Source organism: Cimex lectularius, unplaced genomic scaffold (assembly GCF_000648675.2).
Source record: "Cimex lectularius strain Harlan isolate CLEC.00 unplaced genomic scaffold, Clec_2.1 scaffold83, whole genome shotgun sequence".
Taxonomy (NCBI): Eukaryota; Metazoa; Arthropoda; class Insecta; order Hemiptera; family Cimicidae; genus Cimex; species Cimex lectularius.
The window spans coordinates 928439-950607 of record NW_019392748.1 but is presented as its reverse complement, the minus strand read 5'-3'; the positions used below and the strand labels follow the sequence as shown (position 1 = coordinate 950607).

Here is a 22169-nt window from a genome sequence, read left to right as displayed (position 1 = left end):
TTCTAACCATTAAATCATTTTTAAAGTAGTAAAAAAATATGGCCAAAACATTGTCAAATAAAAAATAAATCAAAATTTAAAAGTGTACCACTTTTTTGTGAAGCAGCGTATAAATTCTAAGTGGAACATTTTTTTTTTTTTGTAATTTTATCATTGAAAAAGTCTATTTCTATAGACTAGCTTGACTTTGAACTCTATTGATTAGATATAGTGTACTGATCCTACAAAAGGCAACACTGAAAGTTTGAGGATTTCTGGTGTTATGTTGAAGTTAGTTAATTGGAGGAGTTCTAGGGAGTTTATCTGATTATTTATGATTTATAGAGAAATGTAATATCATTTTTTAATGCCTGGTACGAGTATCTATATTTAACATAATTAGAATTTTGCAATAATTTACTGCAAAATTCAGGAATTAAACCCAATGTACTTACCTGACAAACCTAGTCTGAACACATTCATAAAATGTCCAAACTATAGAAGAGAATTCAAGGATGGGTCATTTTTTTGGGTCCGCCTAATCTCGCCATCTCTGCAACGATAAGAATTTGGCTAGATAAAAACGAAGAAGTGTGAGTGAGACTAGCAACCTCGGTCGATATGCTGACATAAAATCTACCAACCCAAATTTCAAAGTCGGGCTTTAAATCCATTAGTATTTACTGTTCTAATTTTAAATGTTAGATTTTTAATTTCATCTGGGGTGCAATTAAAAATGTAGAAATTACTAGAATATTTAATGTAACTAAAATAAACTGTTAATAATGAGTAAAATTATAACATAATTTTAATTAGGTTTTTTATCGTGTGTGTTTCGTCAGGCCTGAGTAGTTTTTGGTTTTAAATTCGAAAGTGATTACTTTCCAGAAGATATTTTATGTTACATTTCTGAATAAGTAAAAGACGTATATGACATGTATATCAATTTTACTGTGTGAATATGCTGAAAATCTTTATAAAAACAAATTATAAATCCTAGAAGTTTTAGCGTTTTAGCAGCTAAACTGAAAATGTAGTTTTCAAACACTAGGTGTTTGTCAAATAAGATGCCCTTTATCATTTTATGTAGTGTGGTTGAGAAGAAAAATAAGTGTCATGAGACTGAACCCATCACCTACCGGCTCATGTTCCATGCCAATTAGTGTTAACACAACCGTATATATTTTTCATTATTTGCCAAACTGTAATTTTTACCTCATTAAAAAAATATAATATATATAATATAAGTTTGTCCATATTTTAAGTACTTTGAACTGTTAAAATTACCTGATCTGCGATCTGTTAAATATCTTCCTTGATCCTCTTATGATAATCAAGTATTGCACACCATATTTCTCTTACTTTATCTTACTATACACACTTTTTATTGTTTATTACTCCTATTTCTTTTTTATCTCAGGCACACTCTGAAACGCCTCTTGTTGATTAATTAATAACTCAGATTTCACAAAATTAATTTTCAAAGTTAACTTCAATAAAAAGAATTGATTTTGCAGATGCTTATTGTTTAGCAATAATGTCCATATTTTCTGTGATTACTACTAATATAAAATTGTCAACTTTTTGGTGATTATAAGGACTTTGACCTGTTAAAATTCCCTGATCTGCAATCTGTAGATGTCATCTTTGATTCTCTTATGATAATAATGTTTTGCAAACCACATTTCTCTCACTTTGTGCACTTCTACTACTTACTACGTTACTATATGCACTTCAATTTAGTAAAACTAATATTTCTTTTTTCTCTCTGGCATTGAAACGGCTCTCGTTAATTATTAATAACTCAGATTTCACAAAATTAATTTTCAAAGTTAACTTCAATAAAAAAATTTGATCTTGCAGATGCTTATTGTTTAGTAATAATGTCCATATTTTCTGTGATTACTACTAATATAAAATTGTCAACTTTTTGGTGATTATAAGGACTTTGATCTGTTAAAATTCCCTGATCTGCAATCTGTTAAATATCTTCCTTGATCCTCTTATGATAATAATGTATTGCACACCACATTTCTCTCACTTTGTCGTACTATATGCACTTCAATTTACTAAAACTTCTATATTTTTTTTTTCTCTCTGGCACTGAAACGTCTCTCGTTAATTATTAATAGCTCTGATTTCACAAAATTAATTTTTCCTATTACTGCGATGTATGCATAATTTAATATTTAAGTGATTTATTTATTGCTTGTATTGTGACAAGGGTAAAGAAAAAATTTTTTTTAAAAATTCATTTCCTCATGAATGCGTTTATCTTCAGTTTAAGTACGAATAGCGTTAAAGGTTGTAAAAAACATCAACGTAATAAACGTTAATAATTAATACGACAATGACAAAACTGTTAAACTGTTAAGTATGATTAGTTGAGGACCGCCGAACTACTCCGTTTGCCGTGAAACAATCAACAAAAGTATCATCATCACTGCCTTAAACCGTTCCACGCGGTCTTTTATTGACAGTTGACGAAAAGGGGAATTTTATCGCCGAGGTGGCAAAAACAAATAGCCAAGAAAAGTGGGACTAAAGTTGCAAAACGTTGGCGAATCGTAAAAGGCTTGGATCTTCCAGTCGAGTGAAAGTGTTTACCGAAGCTGGATCCCAGGGGGCAACCGAGATGGGAGACACCAGAGTCAATTTCGAACGAATGGAAACGCTGGTTTGTACATCTGAATTACTTTTTGTCGTTGAATATTTTACATTTTTCCTTCAGTTACTTACAAAAATAAAAGCAAAGTAAAAAATAATCGGTGCAAAATGCAAAATAATGCTTGAAAGTGAAAGTCTTTCTAGAAAGCAAGCTTCCTGAGATTACTTCCTCAATCTGGTTTTCAAAATACTTTTCTGTTTATTGATTTAAATTGATTTATCTCAAAGGGATAAACATTTATTCGTAGAAGATTTTGCGGAAAAGAAAATTCTCATTCAATTATGAAGGTTGTATGCTAATAATTGGCACATCATCAATGACATACGTTTCGCTACATCACGGTTAACATCTAGACGTCAAAGGACAATAGAAACTGCATTTTAGTGTAGATTCGTCAAAATAATTAAATTTAACAGTTTATTAAGTAAATTGGACATAAATTAAAACCAAGCAATTCCATTTCCAGGTTTAAAAGTCGTCCTTGCTTGCAAATCCCAATAAAGTTTTTTTTCGGATTACTTCAAAAGTTCAAACTAGCATATCTAATCCTACGTGTGTAAAAAAATTAAAACAACTTGTTTTACATTTTTTTAAATGGAGGATCGTAATATAATCTTCAGACAGTTTAAGAAGATTAGTTCAGATTATTGAACATAAATCATTTGACCTGATTTGTCTCATGGAGAATTTTTTTTAAATTTGTGACCGGGACATCCTTGTTGCATAAGTGTTCTTGACCAAAGAAGAAATTGGACCATTCGATCATAAATAATGTGACGTTTTATGCCCGGATTTTTTTTTTTAAATAAGCGCTATGATAATATATTTTTACATTTGATAATTTTTCATGACATAAGCGATTACGCTTGTTATTAAACAACAATTGAAGCACTTTTGAAATATAAACACTGCAATACCTGTGACAATATTGACAACACTAGTACAGACGAAAACGGCGAGGGTAGGCAGACCGAAATGATCGGAAACGACCAAATTACAAAACAATGAGCCATAAACGATCACTATTTTTAAAAACTAACTTAATTTCTTTTGTATTCGATAATTATGACAAACTTTGCTCGTAGATTCCACATTCAAAATGGAACCAAATCTCAGCAGTTTCGGAGTTATTTCACTTTTTCTGATTTTTTAAGATTTCAAGACATTGCTTCAAATAAACAATGATAACTCCAAAACTAAAAGGTTTTGGGCAAATCCGTTGATACCATTGAAAACTACGTTAAATTTCCAATGAGATGTGATCAATACTAGACTTGGCATCTTCGTCTTTTAGCAGTGAGAACATTGAAAAATAATTTTTTTTTTCAAGTTGAAAAAGTTACTATAGTAATTCTAAACTACTATTTCCAAACCTAGAGACCAGCAAATTTCAGAAAACGTAATCCATTTAATATCCTTTTTAGTGGTGTAATTTATTTTTAAATTACTTTTTTCAAAGATGATGAAATTGATGGAGGAAAGGAAAAAATCGTGGCTGACGGATTGATAAGGTGGGAAATTATAAAAAAAACTTTTTTTTAACGTTATTTGGGTTCGAAACCGAAATAGTGCAAGTGTTTACTTATTTACCATCACAACTGCAACTTTGATTAGAGTATTATTGTATTATTATTATTCTCGGGAATAAAACGGTTTTATGATTCAAAACGTTTTTAGGTATCTATGTGATATCTTCTTAACACTATGGCTACTTTTTCTGATGAAGAATACGCTGATATACTTACATCTTATGTACAGGTTTTGCGGGTTTAATGCGACGGCAGCGCGTCGAAAATACATTGCGTGGGGTGGAGAGCATTTCGAATCAAAATTTAAAAAAAGTCTAATAAATTCATTCAAAATTTCCTTAAATTTTTTATTATTATTATTCATCTTTTCACCTTAGCAATCCTTCAACCACGGTTTTTTCTTTTCCTTCATCAATTTCCTCATCTTTGAAAAAAGTAATTGAAAAAGCAATTGGACCACTAAAAAGAATATTAAATGGAGTACGTTTTCTGAAATTTGCTGGTTTCTAGGTTTGGAAATAGTAGTTTAGAATCACCATAGTTTTTCAATTAAAAAAAAAAGTGTTCACTAACGTTTACAAGTCTGGTATTGATCACATCTTATTGGAAATTTAAAGTAGTTTTCAATGGTATCAACGGATTTGCCAAAACCTTTTAGTTTTGGAGTTATCATTGTTTATTTGAAGCAAGGTCTAGAAATCTTAAAAAATCAGAAAAAGTGAAATAACTCCGAAACTGCTGAGATTAGGACCATAGTTAATAAGGACCTTTTGGTTCCATTTCGAATGTAGAATTTACTGGCAAAGTTTGTAACACGAGTAGCCGAACACACCTGTATAACAAGTTTTTTTTTTATATTTAGAAATCGTGATGTAGGTTTCAGAAAAACATTTTCTTTATCGTGCAAACGTTTCGATCTTTATTGAGATCATCTTCAGGGCCTAGGATTTACAAACATTGTTTATATATTACAATTACATTTTGGATGTGGAAAAGTGAATTTATACAATGCAAAATATATTTTTTTATATATTCAATCAAAGTATTTCTACGCACTCAAAGTGTTCTGTGTAATTGTGCCATTCTTGTATAACAAGTATTGATTCAAAACGTAATACTTTGTTCACCAATATTTGAGAGACATTGAGTCCCGATGTGCATGGTAATGGACCTTCAGTTTGATCAGCTCTAGTTTCGTCGTTGATGTTATAAAAATAGTGATTTATTAAATTACTAAATGAAATGAAAGAAAATATATTGTGCATAGTTATGAGAAAGGATGAACCTACTGGGTCGCCATCAATCATCCTGGTCCGCTTATACTCGCTTGTTTTGTCAGCGTTACGTTACTTCCATTGGTTGTCCCGTGCGTTTTCTCTCAACCGTGTATAATAATCAAACATATCAAAGACGATCAAACAGTAAATTTCCTTTGTTTCTCTTAGGCTTTTAAATCTGTCAAACGCGTTTCGGCATCTTTAATGACCTGTTGCACCTTCCTATCCTTTTGATATTTCTAAATGTGAATGCAATAACCGACATTATCGAAGACAAACAGTAAATTTGCTTTAACTAATTGTAAATTAATTTTAACAAGCATATTGCTGAATTTTTATCCGGATCCCTTTGCTTCTTTTAAAGACTTTTAGTACAGTTTCTACACCACCCTTCAAAATATGGGCACAATCATACTGATCCGCCTACCCGCGCTAGTTTTTTTCTTTCTCGGTTGTAACAGTGTGCATACAATTATCAACAATATCGAAGATGATCAAATGATAAATTTTTAATTAAATTTCAACAAGTGTCGTACTGAACGTTTTATTCAGGTACCTTTGGTTCTCTTAAAGGCTTTTAATATATGTAGTTCTTACACCACACTTAAAAATATGATTCGAATCATCTGATCAGCTTATACTCTACGTTTGGTTAAATTTTAACAAGCAAATGATAACTTTTATACTGGTTCCTTTGTTTCTCCTGAAGGCTTTTGGCAGATAGATAAATGTATTAGTCCTGGTGCATATTGTACTGCGCCCTTTAAGAGCTATTGTATCCCCCGTTCTGTGCTTAAAGCACACCGGTAAGTTTTAGTTAATCAAGGAACTTGATAGTGGGCCCGGTTTCAGTGGTTGGATCTCTTCTACGGTTACGTTGTACGTCCCAAAACACTTCCTCCACCGGGCAATGGAGCACCACAGTTTGTCAGTAGGTGTCTCCTCTGCTTCTTTGCATAATCTGCGCATTTCCTTTTGGGTTATACCAATCTTCCTCAGATGTCCGTTTACTCAGTTCTATTAGGATGAATAGATTTATTTATTTATCATTGTTTTTATCCACCCATCAAAATTGGTGGGGTATGTCCAATGGTTGGCCTGTGTGATTTTTAGTCAATAGCGTCTGTTTTACAAGCTGTAACATATCCAATAACAAAACCTTTTGCTATCCCTAAGTTAATTGGTAATATTCCTGGATTGTTGGGGTTATGTCCTTTTTGGTGTTTGTGTCGAAGGATGCGACAACCCTGTTGGAGATCGCGACCGTCCTGGAACATTTGTGTCCAAGTTATAATTACTTTTTCGCGGGCGTCCGATGTTTGAAATGTATAGGTATTTTGTGTAGAGATTAATGACCGTTAATTGATAGTTATTCAGATATCTTGAGATGCGGTCGGGTGTGATGTAGGTTTCAGAAAAACATTTTCTTTATCGTGTCAACGTTTCGATCTTTTATTGAGATCATCTTCAGAGCTCAAAGTGTTGAGAGTGCCACGACGACACGCAAGGATGGCACAATTACACAGAAGACAAACACTTTGAGCCCTGAAGATGATCTCAATAAAAGATCGAAACGTTGGTACGATAAAGAAAATGTTTTTCTGAAACGTACATCACACCCGACCGCATCTCACGATATCTGAATAACTATGTATAGGTATTATTTTAGCCGTTTTTAATGATTTGTTTATTTTGTCATTTTTTTCGGGTTTGTATTTTGTTTGTTTCTTCTTTGGTTTGCACATAGACCTTTTTCGGTATGTCAGGTAATTTCTCTTTGTTCGAATGAATTCGTGATAGCACTTTTTTTTATATTTATGGATTTTTATTTGTTAAGGGGCATCCGACAGCTTGGCCATTTCAGCCCCGAGCGCATGCGAAATACAACACACATTCAGTACGCATTCACAAAAATAAATACATTCACATCCATGTACATTGCATTCATTCTATTAGGAGATGGAGTACTCAATATTCCTCCATCGACCTGCACAATATAAGAAACTAATCTAATTGGGATCAATGGGGAACTTTTATAAATATTCTTCTGGCTTCGACCCAAGCCCCGTACACTGCTCGAAAGGCGATGGAGGTGCTATTTCACCATCAGCCCTTCCCCATTCACTCTAATAAATAGACTCACTTATACAAAACACCGAACCACAGAACACATATTCTGACGGCTATATACAATAAAAATAAATTCCCAGGAACCCTAAAAACAGGTGCCCCTGAAACTCACTACTCTGTCCGAGAACCATTCTTCCGGCGGCATACCTACACGCTCTCTGTTTGGAGCCAAGGCATGACACGCCTCTATTATGTGGGACACATCGAGTAACCTTTCTCTGCATAAGGGGCACCTGCGCGGGCTTTGGACCAAAAGATTAATTTTATTGTAGAGTAGTTTGATTCATTCTTTATGGTTTTCAACGTAGTTATTAATTCATTAAAATGCGTGTGCTCTGTTTCAAGGTGTCCATAAAAATAATCTTGAATGGGGTGCATATTGCACCGAATGTCTCGTGTCGTATGTTAAAATGGTTTATTTTACTTTTGTGTTTATAGGGTCTGTTTTAAATTTATCTTGACTATTGAAAAAACGTATACTAAAAATGTACTGTGGAATCTTTCTAACATTCCATTTAATTCTGTATGCTGTGTTGAAATGAAATGTAGGTGTATATTATGTAATTCTAATTTTTTTTTGTAAATAAGACATTGTTGAAGTACATTGTCTACTATAATTCGAGTAGAAATTGGTGATGTGATATAAAATCTACTATTTTGTCAACTATTTCTATTCCTTGTCTCGACTTTAGAGTATATGCTTGGGCATATTTTGAAAACGAATCAATTATGGTTAAAAATGTTACATAATCTAGTGTGACTATCCATGTGTACGATTTCAAGCGGTTTGCTAGGCGTAGGGGTTTTATTGAAGGCTATTTTTAATGGAGTTTTATCGAAGCTAGCAGGCAAATTTCGCAAGTGTTAATGAAAGTTTGTTTTGAATTTTTTAAATATGACCAATAGTATAGTTCTTTTATCCGACTAAAAGTTTCATCGAGGCCTCTATGAATTCTTTGGCTTGCGAGATTACTTTCAATAACTTCGTCTTGGTTAGTTTTTCGTACATTTTGTTAAGCCCAATTCTGAATGTTTGCAGAATTAATAAAGGACACGGCAAAAGTGTTCGTACACATAATCTTCGATATATAAGTAATAGATGGTAAGTAGTAGATTTTAGGAATGACGTATGACTTTATTAAATTAATTACATCTTTTTAGAAGATTTGCTTTGAAATTTTAGCTTTGCTTAGAATTTGCTGCTTGCTATTTTGAAATAATTTTAATATAATTGGTTTTATGGTTGTACTTGGGATATTATAATTCACTGGGTTGTCTACTACGCGGTGCAGTGATTGTCATTCATAGCTATCAAAATTCCAATGTTTCGAATTGCCGTCATTTCTGTCGAAGTTCGCTATTAACGATTCGTTATCAATGTTATTTACATTATCCTGATCACTTTTGCGGCCGGGTAGGTCGCTTCCGAGTTCCTGCAGATTGTCATTCGCGAAGTCAGGATATAGCGAATTAAATTGCTGTAGGATTTCCTGGAGATCTTTATCGCTGCAATTCTTTTCGTCCAGTGTTTCGTCTCACACGCGATAATCCGTCGGCAACAGCATTCTCTGAACCTTTCTTACAAATTAATTGGAAATCGTACTCTCCGAGTTTCAGCCGCCAAGGTAATAATTTTGGATTTGGTTCGTTTAAGGGCATCAACTATTCCAGGGGTTTATGATCACAATACTTATTAAACTTTTTTTTCTCCCAATAGATAGGTTCTAAAATACTAGGCTAGAAGTTGCTTTTCAATTACAAATAAGTTTGTCTCGATGTCGTTCAGGACTAGCATAAGCTACCGGAAGATCGGCGCCATTAGTTTTTTTGACTCTGACTTTCCCTCTTCCTTTTATACTCCAAACGGACGCGTTTTCCACTGGTCTAGGTGCAATATTATGCCATGTTTTCAATGATAGCGAGAAGCCTGTAGCATATGCCAGCAGAAGCTTAACGCGGAATTAAAAGAATTTTTCAATGAGAGAGCAAAAGTGCTTAGCTGTCCCCTGGGCGATAGATAAATTTAGGCCTTACCTAGAGAGCACTGGATTTACAGTTCCCACGGATCATCATTCGTTAATATGGTTGAGAAATTTAAAGTATCCTCAAGGAAATCCTGTGCGTTGGGCGCTGAATATGCAGCAATGCACCTTTCACATTAACCATGCTGCTCTGGACGTCCTTTCCAGAGCACATGAAAATACTGTCACCGCAGTCAATATTTCGTTTGAGGAGATGGATAATTGGTATCACGGATGATTAGTTAGATACAAGAAGAAGCGGCAAAAGACCCCCAATTGGATGGTTGAAAATGGCAACAAATTGTACAAGCGCTTAATAGACTTCAACCAACAAGCTTGGGGAGGGTTTGTCCCACAGAAACAAAGGGTTGATCTACTCACTGAATTTCATGATAATCCAATGTCAGGTCATTTAGGTTATAAAACCTTAAAGCGCATTAAGGAAATGTACTTGAACTGACCATGGCTGCGGACGTAGTGAAATATGTGTTTGCTTACAATCTTCCTAGAAATTAAGCCACTCCAGAAATCTGCTGCTGGAAGGAATGATGGGTAAGCAAAAGGTGGTCACTCAGCCTTGGCAATTAATTTCTGTGGATTTGATGGCCCGTTAATTACTGGTAGTAGATTATTTCAGTAAATACAGTGTTCTTTTGCCAATGCGTCAGGCTATTGCAAAGGGTGACGCCAAGCTGGTGGAAGAAAATGTTTTACTGAAGTTCGGAGGACCTCAAGTAATAGACTGCTAAACCCCCCCCCCCGGTTTGTTGTCCCCCCAACTGGGACCCAGTTGAAGAGTAAGGGATTTCAGACAACGATGAATGATATGGTTCCCAAATCTGGTATGCAGCCTACTACCACCCTCATTCTTGGTGGTTTCGAAAACAATAGGTTTATGTATGGTAACATCGGGAGAGGGAGCGATCGGTTTTTCCACAAGCACGTAAAAAAAAACGTTTTTGTCCAAAAATCGCAAATAACTCGACAACGGTCTAGAAATCGGGAAGAATGGAAGGTGATCAATTGAAAGCTTATTAAAATTTCCTATCGGATGCTAAAGGGCGTCGTTCCAGGACGACTTCCTGGCTCCACAGCAAAATTTGAAGTTTTTGTAAAAAGTGGAAAAATTGACGCGTTCCAGAATGTTTGAATATACCGATGCATGATTGAAGCTAGGAAAATGCTTAAAAAATTGTTCAGCGTAAAATTTTCTAAAAAATGAGACCTAGTGCAGGTCTGTGACTTAAAAGGCTGAGAAAGTATGCATTTCCAAAGTAGGCCATTTTTTTGTGCAAAATCCAGGTGGTCGGTTTTTTTGGTGTGCAGTTTAGTTTAACTTCTACGGTTCGCTATTACCGTATTAACAACATGGCGCCCAATTATTTTAGTCATATCAGATTTGTATGATGTTTAGTCAAATCTCCCTTGCCACCCCCGAGCCTCACGAAAACCCACCACATCTCCACTAGCCAAGCCGACGAACTTAGTTCACAAAATTCACTAATTTCGTGGTCCGTTGACCGATTAATACATTACAATTAATTAAGGTTTTTAGTTGAGATGAAAAAAAGTTAACGCCACGAGCGGGATTCGAACCCACGATCTTCGGCTAGATACGCCGCTACTCTACCACTTGAGCTATCGTGACCTCGATCCACTCGGACATCAACTTCCTATCTCAACCCCACCTTATGAGTTTTCCCTCCTTTTTGCCATTTTTTAGTTCACAAAGAGGCCTTTTGAGGTTTTCGGTGTAACAAGAAATGTTTGGTAAAGGGTGTCATCTATTATTTTGTCATTTAATTTTCTGAAGTCAACTACTAGTCTGATGCAATCCGGAAGCGTCTTTTTCCATGGGAACAATCCAGATTGGACAGTTACATGGTGAATTTCAAGGTTGAATTAATTTTTGTTCTGAAATGCTGTTTATCTGTTTACTTCCTCTTTATATACATGGGGAAATTTATAAGATTTTGTGTAAATGGGGATTTCGTCTTTAGTTCGTATGGTGGATCTGACTTGGTTAGTTGGTTACCATCGGAAAATATGGGCAAATTCTCTGACAAAATTTTATACAGTTGACTTTTCATCGGCATTCATATGGTCGGTCCAAATCTTGGGTAGCTTCGTTAAATTTGTATTTTTATTCGACTTAATCTTAATTGAATTATTGTGGTTTACAGAAAATTTTGATTTGTTTTCGTTACAATTTTTAACAATACAGAAGGCTTAACGATTACTTACACATACAATACATTCTTTTTATCAATTTTTTGTTAGAATATAGCGCATAATTGCTTCACTAGACTTAATGTTCTTCACCAGTATTTTTACGACTGGTTCAAGTATAGCTACCTACAAAAAAGGACATTCAGGGTAACCTCCAATGAAATTGTCTCGCCACCATGTAAAATTCCCGCTGGAGTCCCACAAGGTTCGGTTCTAGGGCTAACCTTATTCAATATAATATGAATGCACTCCCTAGGCTAGACTGTGATATAGCTATGTATGCTGATGACATATCAATATACTGTTCATCGTGGAGGATAAGTGCTATTACTAACAAATTGAACTGAAACCTCCATAGGATCGTTAGGTTTTGCCACAGATGGAAACTCAGGTTAAACACAACAAAAACTGAGGCAATTCTATTCACAAAACGTCATCCTATACATAGGGAATTTATAAGAATCGGTGACTCAAATGTTCTTTGGCGCAATAGTGTCCAATACCTTGGTTTACACCTCGATAGCAAGCTTAACTTTGGTACCAACACTTGTAAAAAGGTTGAAAAAGGGAAGTGTGCTATCAAGACTCTGTTCCCTTTAATGTGTACAGAATCTGGGATGAGCCCCCAAAATAAACTCATTATATATAAAACCATAGTCAGACCAATGCTGTTATACGCCTGTCAGGTATGGAGCTACACAAGTAACACCAATATAAAGTGCCTACAAACAATTCAAAATAAATTTTTAAGGTTAATTACATCCTCTAAAAGAAAAAGAAAAAGATGTTCGTATAAATTATATGCACGAAATTTTAAACATCCCATACATTAAGGATGATATCAAAAGGATAACTAGTTCGTTTTATGAACGTAGCGCTGAGAGTACAAATATGACATTAAATTGTTAATTTTACTGTTTATATATGTATTTATTTATTTACCAAATTAGTAAATGTCAGACTACGTATTTTATAAATCTTCAATGATTTTAACTCATAATAATTAGTAATTATTTATTAACTTGTTTATTTATTAACTTATTTATGAAATTAGCTAATATTAAAGAAATGTGTTGTTTATCAAACTTATCTATTGTACATATGTAGTCAATGATTTATAATTTATAATATATGTAATTATTTGTAACTTCCCTATTTATTAATGTATTCTTTCTGCAAGTGGTTTTTAGTATAATTTTCACCACTGTTCTTATTTCTCTAGGCCAAATCAACAAATATTGTAAATATACTTAAGCCCTCAGCCACAAGGATGTATAATGTCTTAGACATTTCCCCTTGTAGTCACTTTGTACAAAATGTATGTAAAAGTAAAAGTATCTAATAAATAAACTCAAACTCAAACGACTGGTTCAGAGTTTCCGTTTGTGCAATAGTTTCGAGATTTACATTAGGGGGTGTCTCGGTACATTATATTTTTTCTAGCATGGGTCAAAATTAAATAATAATTTCCATGATCGACTTGGGTCGATTTCTCGGCGTCGAGTCCTAGTAACATGTCGAATTTTTCATGAAATTTGAATATTCTAAATTTTAAATTCAAATTTGTAATTATAAAAGTTCTGCACAAGGTACCAATGTACTGTAATAATATTAAATAATAATATAAACCCACTACAATTTAAATCAAGAAAAAAATGGATCTAGATGAGGTCAAAAGAGAAGAACAACGTTTTAGTTTTTTCTTTCTTGCCAAGCTTTCAAAAGATATTCTTTCATCATCATCAGGGCCTTATTTATTAACAAATATTAAATATTAAAAAGTAACAATTAGTAGTACATATGAAATAATTGGTGAATATTAATAGAGAAAAACAATTTAAAAAAACTACATCAATAATCTCTTTTTTAAATTAAAAAACCTTTAAAGAAATGCAATAAATATTTTTACGATTACAAATAAACAATACAAAAGTAATATACAGAATTGCAATAAAAATGATACAAATGGGCGCTCTGTAATTATTGTCACTACATTCTACAATTTTGAAAATTTTTAATATTATCCAAAACCCCAAGTAAACAGAAGTGGATTCAAGCTTGTCCATCTGCACATTGCATGTCCGAGGCATTAGATGAATATGGAGTTTCTCTTTTATAAGTCGTTTCTTTATGTTACGCTCCATGTCCAAAATCCGTGGACTGTCAAACTTAAACCAATGACCCTCTACTTTTGGACGGTTTGACAAACCCGTGCAGATACGATTAGGTTTCGTGCAGTCTATGCTGTTCAATCCTTTTTGACAAATTTTGCCCTGTTTGGATCACTTAATGTGGGTCACAATTCGCAAAGGATACTGAATTAACAATATTCGAACTGGACGAAGGAAGATCTTTTGCCTTGAATGTATATCCCTTATTGCATTTGCTTAAACGGAAGTAAATTTCCTAGAAGGATCATACGATTTAAACTGTACTTTCAGTTTTTGAGAAATGTTTGAATTATATGTAATGGTATAGTGTGGTAAAAACTTTGTTGGAAGAAAATCCATCTTGAGAGGTATTAGTTGTTCTATTAACGCTTACCAGGGTACCAGGGCAGAGGAGCAACGAACAGGCCGACAAATAGGCCAAGGAAAGTTCGATGAGGACACATATTGGCCCCTGAACCATTGTGTGGCTTCCAATCTGCCAAAAATGCGGATCCATTAGACAAAGGATTAACAGTAAGTCCTCCGTTTAATGGGAATGTAGCCCGAGACAGACGCATGCAAAAAAGTTCATCAAAGGACCAACACAGAAACTAACGACATAACCTCTAAATCTAGGACGTGCTCGGACTAGAATAATAGTTGGACTGTTGACTAGACACTGCAGACTCCGGAGGCATATCTTATCGATAGACTCATATTATCTATAGACTCGGAGTGACAGAAACAAGCCTGTGCAGATAACGCCAAGAAGAAGAAACAGCGGAACATGTCCTCTGTTGGTACGAAGGCCTATGTAGGCTGAGATTCTTAATCCTGAGAGGAGAAAAGTCAGGGCCTGAAAGATACACATGGGAGCCATTGAAAAAGCTTTGGAGTCTGGTAAAAAGCCTTAAGCTTATCGAGGAGTTCTAAGTTTAAAAAAATGGAGATGCACAATAGACCAATACCGGTCGAGGTGCGCAGGTCGTAAAGAGGCCGGTTCCTATTTAATCAAATCTAACCTAATCTAAATAGTTATTATTATAATTTCCAAATTTGAATTGATTGATCAATTTCGTTATGAGGGTTGACAGGTAGCGATTTTGTCAAAGTATATTATCTTCTTATCATTTTGTGAATGTGAGTCTGACTATTAAAACTCTTGTAATCAAATTTAAAGCGCAATTAATCTTCAATCCAGAAGAATTCTTTCGTTCTTCTCTTTTGACCTCATCTGGATACATATCTTCTCTATTTTATTTCAATGTACTGTAATTTTCGATGGAAGTTGCGCGCGCGGTAGAAATTGGAAATGGTTCCGTAGGAATGTTTCGGTTCAAAATATCGTTCTGCGACTTTAGGGTTAATAAAATATGATGTCCTGTCAGTGTCTATTGGTAATTCTAAATGAAGTCTTATCCATGATATGTATGGCGGACACGGGCTTTCAGAGAGATTCATTAAGTGATATTCTCGTATATAAGGTAGTTCCTACACCACACTTCAAATTCAATCCTGGTCCGCTTATACTCGCTGGTTTTGCTTGCCATACTCGTTTCTTTACACACATTGATTGGTTTGTGTTGTTTTCTGGCAATCTTCTCTTTTACAAGTTGCAAACTTTATATTTATTTTATATATTTATATATTTTAACAAGAATATTACTTCACTTTTATTCTCGTCCTTTTGTTTACCTTAACGGCTAATTTTTAAAATTGTTTCAACACTGCTTTTTACAATCTGAGAAAGGCCTTGACATCATCATGCTTTTATTTATAAAATTTTAACCTAGTTTGACAATTTACTTCCTAAATTGCGAAAAAATATAATAAACCTCTTGCACACAAGAAATTTCCAAACAATAACGAAGCAAAATTTAGAAGGTAGCCTTGCCACGTAATCTCATATAGTTCTTATAATAGCATTACAAGTAATTAATTTTTATGTAAGGTTTTTAGTTGAGATAAAAAAGTCAGTGTCACGAGCGGGATTCGAACCCACGATCTTCGGCTAGATACGCCGCTGCTCAACCACTTGAGCTATCGTGACTTCGATCCACTCGGACACCAACCTCCCACCTCTACCCAACCTTTCGAATTTTCCCTCTTTTTTGGCATTTTTGAAATTGAAAAATGCCAAAAAAGAGGGCAAGTTCGAAAGGTTGGGTTGAGTTGGAGTCCGAGTGGAAAGAAGTCACGATAGCTCAAGTGGTTGAGCAGCGGCGTATTTAGCCGAAGGTCGTGGGTTCGAATCCCGCTAGTGACACTGACATTTTTATTTGAATCAAAGCCTTACATAAAAATTAATTAATTGAAAGATGTTACTTGGTCAATCGGACCACGAAATGTAATGAATTTAATAACAAGTATGTTTAAAATCATGATATTAAGCACGATCGATGCTTAATTCAATTTAAAATGTGATACCTTGCATTAAAATTGAAATTAGGATCCAACAATTAATTTTACAATAAATAATGACTGATATATAATATAAATTAAAAACTATTTTAATAAAAAAAGACAATTCGGTTGATGTGGATGTAAGTTCTCAACGCAGAATTTTGAACGTTGTAATTAAATAGTAAAGAAACTGTTTACCCTTGTTCAAACGTTTGCGTTTTGTGTAAACTCGCATAATTTGTCACGGACCGAGGACACCAGCTATACAAGATATCCCTTTGAGAGAATGGAATGAATAAGATAATAAAAAAAAAATCGTTTCTTCTCATCCGTCGGAACTAATTTCTTATTATGGAGCAGTAGACGTTAGGTGGAATGAAAAAGGACAGCATCGTCCTTCGGATTTTCAATCTAATTTCCATCAAAAGGAGCAGCTTCGGTCGAAATTAAACGTGGCTTTTTTTGTCAGGAAAAATTCTTTCAGTGGGAATTCCGCAAGTAACTTTTTTCCGCCGAAAGCTGGCACGCATTTAATTAGCAGGCTTCTTCCTTCCGGAAGTTTAACGCCAGAGAATATCGAGTTTAATACAAGAGGAAAGCCGATGTCGGCTGATATCAAATTAAAATTAAAAAATAACTTTCATATCAATCGCTTCTCGCCACCAAGTTGCCGCAACTCCGTTAAGAGATAATTCATCAGCTAACATCAGTTAACTTCATATCGTTCAATTATTAACCATTTTTTTCTTCATTTATTTGTATCTACAACTGTACATACATAATATAACCAGCAGTTTGGATAATTTATGTTTGTGGCATTACGGGCGTTATAGAGAAAGCTACCCATTGCCAGCCACTCTGGATTAATAAAATGATATCATTTAAGAGGTCTCTCATCCATATTCTTTTCAGACGTTTACGTGGTAATTGTGGGGTATGTTAGTGTGATTTTGTAATTCACTATGAAAACATCTCTAAAATGTTTTGATGGATGAAAAAACTGTGGGCATGTCAATATTTCTGTGAAGTGTGTTATTGTTTACGTAAAAGGGGCAGGAACAATTAATTTTAAAATTTTGGACTGAAAACTTTCTAATTTTTGAATATTGGAATAGGTTTGAGTAGTGTGTATGTCGAAAGTTTTGATTTTAATGTCGGTTGAGTAGGTAATAAAGAATTTTAAATCATTTGCTGAGTGTCTGTTTTGTTAATCGTATAGAGCGTACAGGTGATATGTTGTGACTTTGAGGGGTTAAACTTTATTTTTCAAAGATGGTTCCATTTTTCAATTGTTGATATGTGGTTTTGTAACATAAGTGAAGCTTGTGCAGAAGAGATGAGTAGTCAATATGGCGGTGTCATTTGCGTATGTCGGGCGGTGAGTGTATTCTATTTGTGGGGATATCAGAAGTAAAAATTGTGTACAACAGCGGAACGAGTATTGACCCTTGTGACACACCTGCAAGAACTTCTATCCCAGAAATCTACGAACCCTGGTTTACTGCGAAAAATCTCTTCTTAAGGAATGATTGTATAATCAAGTAATAGGCCTGGGGTAAAAACAATTTTATTTTGTATAATAATCCCTCATGCCATATTGTCTAAGGCCTGAGAAACATCTAGAAACACTCCAGTTGCGTACTCTGCTCGAGACACGAAGTAATGAAATCTGTCACTGTGAAGTTGATGAGTGGTGAAATGGATGGGTTCGAAAGCCAAATTGATGGTCTGGGAAGATGTTGTTTGAAGTAGCAATAGAGATAATTCTTATGTAAATTAATTTTTCGAATAATTTAGAAAGAACTAATAGGATGATAAGATAATGAGGAGCTTACATTTTTATGGAGCTTTGGGTTTATTTTAATGTAAGAAAGTTTCCATTGTAAGGGAAAGTGTATAGTTCTCAAAATTTCGTTAAATAAAGAAGGCAGAAAGACGACAGCTTTTTTGGTAAGTTCTTGAAGAACTTCAGCTGTTATCAAGTCATGACCAGGATTTTTTGTTAAGCTGGCGTATTTCTTGTGATACCTGTATTGGAATTATTGGTTTAGGTGGCAGATCTAGAGGTATAGGTGTCATAAGTGAATCAGATATAAATCCATCATGTTCACTATTGATTAAATTATGAGGTTTGAATACCTCGGAGAGATGTTTCGCAAATTTTTTGGACTTTTCTTATCTCTTTATTGGACACAGAGGCGAGTTTCAGGGTCACCTGTTCCTCTTGTTTTAGATCTAAAACTGTCCATAATAAACAACCTAATAGAAATAGACGTATGTAGAAAACCGACAACTACAGACACTATGATACCAGCGGATTCTTCCCACCCATGGTCCCAAAAGGCTGCTGGTTTCATTTGGCTCATAGACCGGATGTTAAAACTTCCGCTAACACCTGATCACTATAAAAAAGAATTAAAAACTATTAAAACCTTAGCAAAAAACAACGGGTATCAAGAAATATTTATTGATAGGTTGCTAGTTAAAAGAATAAAAAAATTAACTTTAAACGAATCAACAATAGGACTCAGTCACCCCACCACAAATGAATCAGTAGGTTTCCGTTGTTTGCCATACATTGGTGAATTATCGCAAAAAGTTAGTAAAATTTTTAAACAAGAAGGTTTTAGAATAGCTTTTAGAAGTACGGGTTCACTTAAAAACATCCTCTCAAAACCTAAAGACAAAGTAGACAACTTGGCAAAAAGTGGGGTTTACCAACTCAATTGTAATGATTGTGATATTAAATATATAGGACAAAGCGGTAGAGAAATAAAAACAAGAGTAAAAGAACACTTGCCTAAATCGAGCAAATTTTCGGAATTTAAGGACCATCTAAAAGAAACAAAACATAATTTCAATTCAAATTTAAATACAAGAGTGTTACATAGTTTCAACAAAGGGAAAGAACTAGATTGGTTTGAGAAATTTGAAATTAAAAAATGTAAAATTGAACATGGTGATAAATGCATTAATAATATAACAGATTTTGATCTACCTCCCATTTTAAATATGTACATAAATAATATCAAACATCCAAATAATTAATCTAATTATTTTAATTGTTATTATTTTTATAGTAATTTATAGTAATATTAAGTATTTATTATTCTAATATTTATTTGTGTTATAATTTCCGCGTTTCGCACGTTCAAATTGAGCGTCATTAAAAAAATCAGCTGATAATTGGAACGTCGCGTTGGCGGAGGTATCAGCGGTTCACTTTGGCAATTCATGTCGAGAGACGTGGTTGTAGAAGTCCTTCAACCTGATGATGAGCTAAAAGGCTCGAAATCCGGATGTTGCAAAACAACTTACTATGAGTAGGAACTATCCTTTTAAAAAGTATTCACCTGTTCCTCTTTTTAGGGTACCTGGGAATTTGTTTTTATTGTTTATAGCCGTCAAAATATGTGTTTTGTGGTGCTACGTTTTGTATAAGTGAGTGTATTTATTAGTGTGAATGGGGAGGGGCAGATGGTGACATCGCACCTCTATCGCCTCTCCAGCTGTGTACGTGACTTGGGTCAATGGCGGAATATTTATAAAAGTCCTTTTTAAAAAGATAGTTCCTACTCACAGTAAGTTGTTTTGTACGATCCGGATTTCGAGCCTTTTAGCTCATCATCAGGTTGAAGGACTTCTACAACCTGTTATGAGCTAAAAGGCTCGAAATCCGGATCGTTACAAAACAACTTACTGTGAGTAGGAACTATCTTTTTAAAAAGGATTGAACACCACGCTCACTCCATCATTTATCATTTTCTATTTGTAAAAGTACTCTTCGAACCCAATTGGATTGGTTTGTTGTTGTGTGCAGGTTGATGGAGGAATATTGACTACCCCATAAACAGAATGAGCGCAATGTACATAGGTGTGAATGTATTTATTTGTGTGAATGCGTTTAGTTATGTTTCGTATGCGCTCGGGGCTGAAATGATCTAGTAGTCGCCCCTGTAATTAAAAAAATAACGAGTCAATTAATTTATTGATTTTCAGGCAAATGTGTTTGACTCGTTAACTCGCCTTAAAATTGTTAATTTAATTTGGTTAGTTAGTTATTTGCCACCGTTATAATTTCCTATATTATTCACATCACTATAGATTCGCCACACAACTTGGAGAATCTGTGTTTAATCATTGAATTTGCGTCACAAATCCATCAAAATACAAGAAGCCCATAAATTAGTAGTTAAATATAGATAAATTAATAGTTTTTCTGTTATTTTTGACCTTTGTTTAATTTGTTTAATTTTATTGCTGTTTTACTGTTTTATGTTAGTGAATTAGCTTTATTGGGCTTAACTCTGTTGTTGAGCAGAAAAATGATCGAAAATTATAATGAAAAAATGAGAACTTGAACAAACGTTTTATTGGATTGAGTAAATTCATTATAAAAAAATTGACGTTAATTTTATTTAAATTTTACCACCATTAAAATTTAATAAAACCTGGTAGTTTGAATGAATATGGAAACTTTCTTGGCCTTTTTATTAATTATGTATTAGATTGTCCCAAGGACATTCCATCGCCTGAGATTCATATCGAGGCCAGCATAAACATCAAAACACATCGTCGACCAATTAAACGCCGGTGGGAGACCAAACAGAAATAAAAATTAAAGGGCAAATATTTTCAGTTGTGCTTTAACGAAGCCGTTATTTCATTTTCCCGTGGGTACATTCTTGCAATTGTAAAGGGAAGAGCACGAGGATTCCAACAATGTGGGAAGTCTACCGACAAGCGCCGACTCTCTGACCTTTATACTCGGTTTAACTGTAAGGAATTCGTTTTATTAGTTGGAAAATTATTTAAACTCCTTTTACCCTGTTTGCTCGATACATTTCCCTGCCTAAAACGTGGGCCGTGCATTTTCCCCCCTTGCAGGAGAGAATAGCCCAGGGATGGTAACCCACCGTTACAAGATAAATAGTATCCTCGGGCTCTACGTACAACACAGGCCCTCAAATATTTTCGAATCAGATTAACCAGAATGCTCCACCAGAGCTTCTCGACATAATCGAGATCGTTGACCTTCTCCAACACCCTAAAAGGAAATTTCAATATTTAAGGAAATGCAATGCAGGAGGTACCGGTATGGCCGATGTAATAAATTAAAAACAGTTAACTACCTAAACCACATCGCAGTCCATTGTAATAATAAATATCATTGGTTATTTATCCTTCATATTTATTTAAAACTTTCCCAGTCCATAGGCAGTCCATAGTCTCCAGATAGTGCAAAATATAGATGATTGAGTTTATATAGAACAATTAATTAAGGTTTGTAGTTGAGATAAAAAAAAGTCAATGGCACGAGCGGGATTCGAACCCACGATCTTCGGCTAGATACGCCGCTGCTCTACCACTTGATCTATCGTGACCTCGATCCACTCGGACATCAATTCCCCATCTCAACCCCACCTAATGAGTTTTCCCTCCTTTTTGCCATTTTTCCAATGTCGTGTAATCGGTTTGGATTCTCGACGACAATTGAAATGGCGACGGAGATCTTTAGTGAAGTATACTTCATTTTAATTAATTAAATTCACTAATTTCGTGGTCCGCTTGACCAATTAAAATATTACATTTAATTAAGGTATGTAGTTGAGATAGAAAAGTCAATGGCACGAGCGGGATTCGAACCCACGATCTTCGGCTACATACGCCGCTGCTCTACCACTTGATCTATCCTGACCTCGATCCACTCGAACTCAAAAAGGTGGGGTTGAGATGGGAAGTTGATGTTCGAGTGGTCGAGATCACGATAGCTCAAGTGGTAG

General features: G+C 34.5%; 1 protein-coding gene across 1 annotated transcript in view; it reads left to right on the top strand.

Moving 5' to 3' along the window:
• The first annotated feature begins 2568 nt into the window (after positions 1 to 2568).
• The window catches only part of LOC106665659 (venom dipeptidyl peptidase 4), a 201546-nt gene continuing 181945 nt past the window's right edge, over positions 2569 to 22169 (top strand). Inside the window, exon 1 of the mRNA XM_014392247.2 lies at positions 2569 to 2656. Within this exon, the coding sequence (XP_014247733.1) occupies positions 2615 to 2656 (42 nt within the window). The 5' untranslated portion in view covers positions 2569 to 2614. The remainder of the gene's footprint in view (positions 2657 to 22169) is intronic.